Below are 3,754 nucleotides of genomic sequence, written 5' to 3'. Positions count from 1 at the left end.
AGAAAACAGATATTATTACACACACAGCAAACAGCAAAATACAAACACACAACAGCAAAGACAGTCTCGCAAAACATTTAAAGTCTCTCATAGAAAAAAAAGCATAAAAACTACAAAATATGCCCATTACACAATTAATACTCACAAGCATGACCCTGCAAAACATACAAAAAACTTTACACAATACACCTTACCATAAAACACAGTTAAAATGCCACAATCAGTAACATAAAACATCCACCAAGACCAAACAAACCGTACAACAAAAACACATACCACAAAAATAATCGCCCCAAAAACACATAAAACATCAACAAACAAAGCAGCAACAATTTAGACTAACAAATTAACCACGAGAACCAAACATGTAGCAAACAAAAAAAAAAAAAAGAAAGAATAACAACAAAAACACACAAGGAAAATTATCAAAAGAGAAACAAGCAAAATAACACCAGACAGAACAACAGAATTCCTCCACATCACCCAGACATATATTTCCATCACGAAATATGTGGACTTAGCGCCCCACCTGGTGGAGATTCAAAAACTCCACACACCACCGTACCAAAACATTCCGTTATTGTTATAGTCACTTCACCACCTCCTATTAGTAGTCCTACATCACCACCTGGTGTTCAATCAACGCTACAACCATGGTTAGCGTGATATTAGAGAGCTAGACTTCAAAACTCAGGGTTGGCACATAAATCACACTCGGGGGTCATTGCTGTGAGTCAAAGCAAAGGGTCTAGGTCAGCTTTAAGAGCTCATTCATATCAATCCAAATAAAGATACAGGTTCCAATAATACTCAAATGTTTAGTGGGTAGGGGTAGGAGGCGGGTTAGGTGAGGGTTAGGGTTAGAGGGTTAGAGTTAGGGTTAGAGGGCTAGCATTAGGGCTAGGATTAGAAAAAAGAGTTTTAGGGTTAGGGTTAGGTTTAGGAGAGAAATTGTGGAGTGTCCTGGCTCCTGTTGTGCCCATTGCCCATTGTCACCCTGGCCCAGCCCTGCTGCCCTGCACATGGCCCCTGTGCAGGCAGTGCCCAGCACACGCTGGGAGCAGGGGCAGGAACCATCTGCTCAGCAGGGTTCCCAGCTGAGCCCTCAGGGACCCTTCCCCAGCACTGCCTGCCCTGCGGCCTCCCACAGTGCCCGGCCCCTGCGCACTCCTGCTCCTGTCCCCTGGGCTCAGCACAAGGCCCTGCTGAGGGCTCTGCTGGGCTCGGGGCACACACAGAGCCCACGCAGGGCGCCCATTCGCCCCATGGAGCTGCTGCGCCCAGCAGGCACGCGGAGCTGGGCACCTTCCAAGAGGAGCCCTGCCGGGACCATGGCCAATGGGCAGTGCTGGAAACGACTGCTAACAGGGGCTGATACTGGGGGTAGTTTGCAGTTGCTCCTCTCTCTTCCTTCCAAAGAAATCAACATAAAAATTGTCTGGGCTCGATGTTTGTTCTGACAGGTTCTTTTGAAGGTCCCCATGGGAGGAGGATGGTCCCCTGGCCCCATACACAGCCCCAGCATCGTCTCTGAATGCTCCCTGCCAGCTCTGCAGAGGCCCCAGGAGAGGCCTCGTCCTCCCCGGGCTCACAGCTGCACACACCGTCCTGCATCTGGGCATGGAGCCTGCTCTGAATGGGGCCTTTGGAGCAATGGGCAGCATGCAGAGTGGGGCAGATTGTCTCAAGGCCGTGTGCTGGGGACAGGTGCTGAGAGACAGTAGCAAAGTGATGTGGCTCCTGGGTCCTGCTTCCTTCAATGCAGGTCCCAACAAGGGCTCTCAGCCTTAGAGTCGGTGCCACCCGCCCTTCAGGAGGGCTGATGCCAGAGCTGGGAGGATGGGCAGCATTGATCCTTCTTCCTCTGCTTCCCAGGCCATGTGGAAGCTCACTGTAGTGGACCCACACTCTGAATATTATCTTGGATTCAAGGTCAGCAGTTTTCTCTCCAAGATCCCTTCACGCCCAGTTCCACTTCCCTCTCATCTCAACAATCCCTACTCTGATCTGTTTTCTGTTCCCACAGTTCCCAGGTCCTTCTTGTGGGCAGGTTCTTGGGCATATTATTGACATCAGGCAGTGCAGGCTCTGGACAGAACGATTTTATTATAGAGGAACCAGTAAGGGAGCCAGTCCTGATCCAAAATATGACACAATTTAATGAACCGGGTGAGAGAGAACAGTTTCCAAAAAAGTACCCTGCATCCAAGTACTTGTTGAGCAACATGATTTCCATTATTATTACTAATAAAAGGCACAATGAAAATAACATGAACAAATAGGACCTAATCAAATTTTAATATAGAAAGAGCAATTGTGGAGACAAAAGACCATTTTACTAGTGTTGAAAAACGTCTGTGAAATCACTTTCCTCAGGGAACCCTTCAGCTCATGATTTTTCATGCTGTAGATGAGGGGGTTCACTGCTGGAGGCACCACTGAGTACAGACCAGCGAGCACCATGTCCAGAGCTGGGGAGGAGATGGAGGGAGGCTTCAGGTAGGCAAACGTTGCAGAACTGATAAACAGGGAGACCACAGTCAGGTGCGGGAGGCACATGGAAAAGGCTTTGTGGCGGCCCTGCTCAGAGGGGATCCTCAGCACAGCTCGGAAGATCTCCACATAGGACAACACAATGAAAATGAAACACCCAAACATTAAACAGGCAGTAAACATAAGAAGCCCAACTTCCCTCAAGTACCAATCCGAGCAGGTTAACTTGAGGATCTGGGGGATCTCACAGAAGAACTGGTCCAGTGCATTGCCTCGGCAAACTGGAATTGAAAATGTGTTTGTAGTGTGCAGGAGAGCACTGAGAAACCCACTGGCCCAGGCAGCTGCTGCCATTTTCACACAAGCTCTGCCGCTCATGAGGGTCCCATAATGCAGGGGTCTGCAGATGGCCACATAGCGGTCATAGGCCATGACTGTGAGGAGCGAAAACTCCCCTCCAAATAAGAAGACAACCAGGAAGACCTGGGCRGCACATCCTGAGTAGGAAATGGTTCTCATGTYCCAAARGGAATTGGYCATGGATTTGGGCACAGTGCTGGAGATGGAGCCCAGGTYGAGGAGGGMGAGGTTGARGAGGAAGAAGTACATGGRGGTGTGGAGGTGGTGGTCGCARGCTATGGCYGTGATGATGAGGCCGTTGGCCAGSAGGGCAGCCAGRTAGATGGYCAGSAAGAKGGAGAAGTGCAAGAGCTGCAGCTCCCRCATGTCKGMAAATGCCAGGAGGAGAAATTCATTGAAGGAGCTGCTGYTGGACATGTGTTCCATTGGGCTCAGGAAAACTGTCAAGGAAGAAAAGGTAGTGAAAAATTAGAAAAACTTCCTCTAGAAAAAAATCCATTTTTCATAACAATACTTCCCACCTTCCCTTCCCATCTCTCATTAATATAGAGAGTTTTATTTTCTTCTTCTCAGGGTAACCTCTGTCTTACCCAGCGGATGATTTCACCCTCAAGTGTCTCTAAAATGCTATGGAGCTCTGATGAGATAAGGGAAGGCGGGTTTCAAAGCAATGATCTAACTCTGCTCTCCTTAGCCCAAGAGGGACATGTGATGGGGAGAACAGGACACTGCTCCTGACTTGGATGATCACACCAAGGATCCAACACCTTCCCCAGCCCCTCCAGCTGCACTGCCCAGCAGTCTGGGGTGAGAACCAGCCCCAGGCACCTCAGCCCTGTGCATGCAAGGACGTCAGGCTGCCAGAGTATCCTGAATTTGTAGCTGAAGCCCCAGCTGACCA

General features: G+C 49.2%; 1 protein-coding gene across 1 annotated transcript; it reads right to left on the bottom strand.

The window, feature by feature from the left end:
- Positions 1–2,289: 2,289 nt before the first annotated feature.
- LOC112956191 (olfactory receptor 14C36-like) lies at positions 2,290–3,279 on the bottom strand. Its single transcript, XM_026049695.1, has one exon. The coding sequence runs from the start codon at positions 3,277–3,279 to the stop codon at positions 2,290–2,292; it is 990 nt and encodes a 329-aa protein (XP_025905480.1).
- Between the last annotated feature and the right edge of the window lie 475 nt (positions 3,280–3,754).

The sequence above is a fragment of the Nothoprocta perdicaria genome, unplaced genomic scaffold (assembly GCF_003342845.1).
Source record: "Nothoprocta perdicaria isolate Ctin4 unplaced genomic scaffold, notPer1 scaffold_601, whole genome shotgun sequence".
Lineage (NCBI taxonomy): Eukaryota > Metazoa > Chordata > Aves > Tinamiformes > Tinamidae > Nothoprocta > Nothoprocta perdicaria.
The sequence above is the reverse complement of the archived record's forward strand: the minus strand, read 5'-3'. Positions and strand labels throughout refer to the sequence as shown.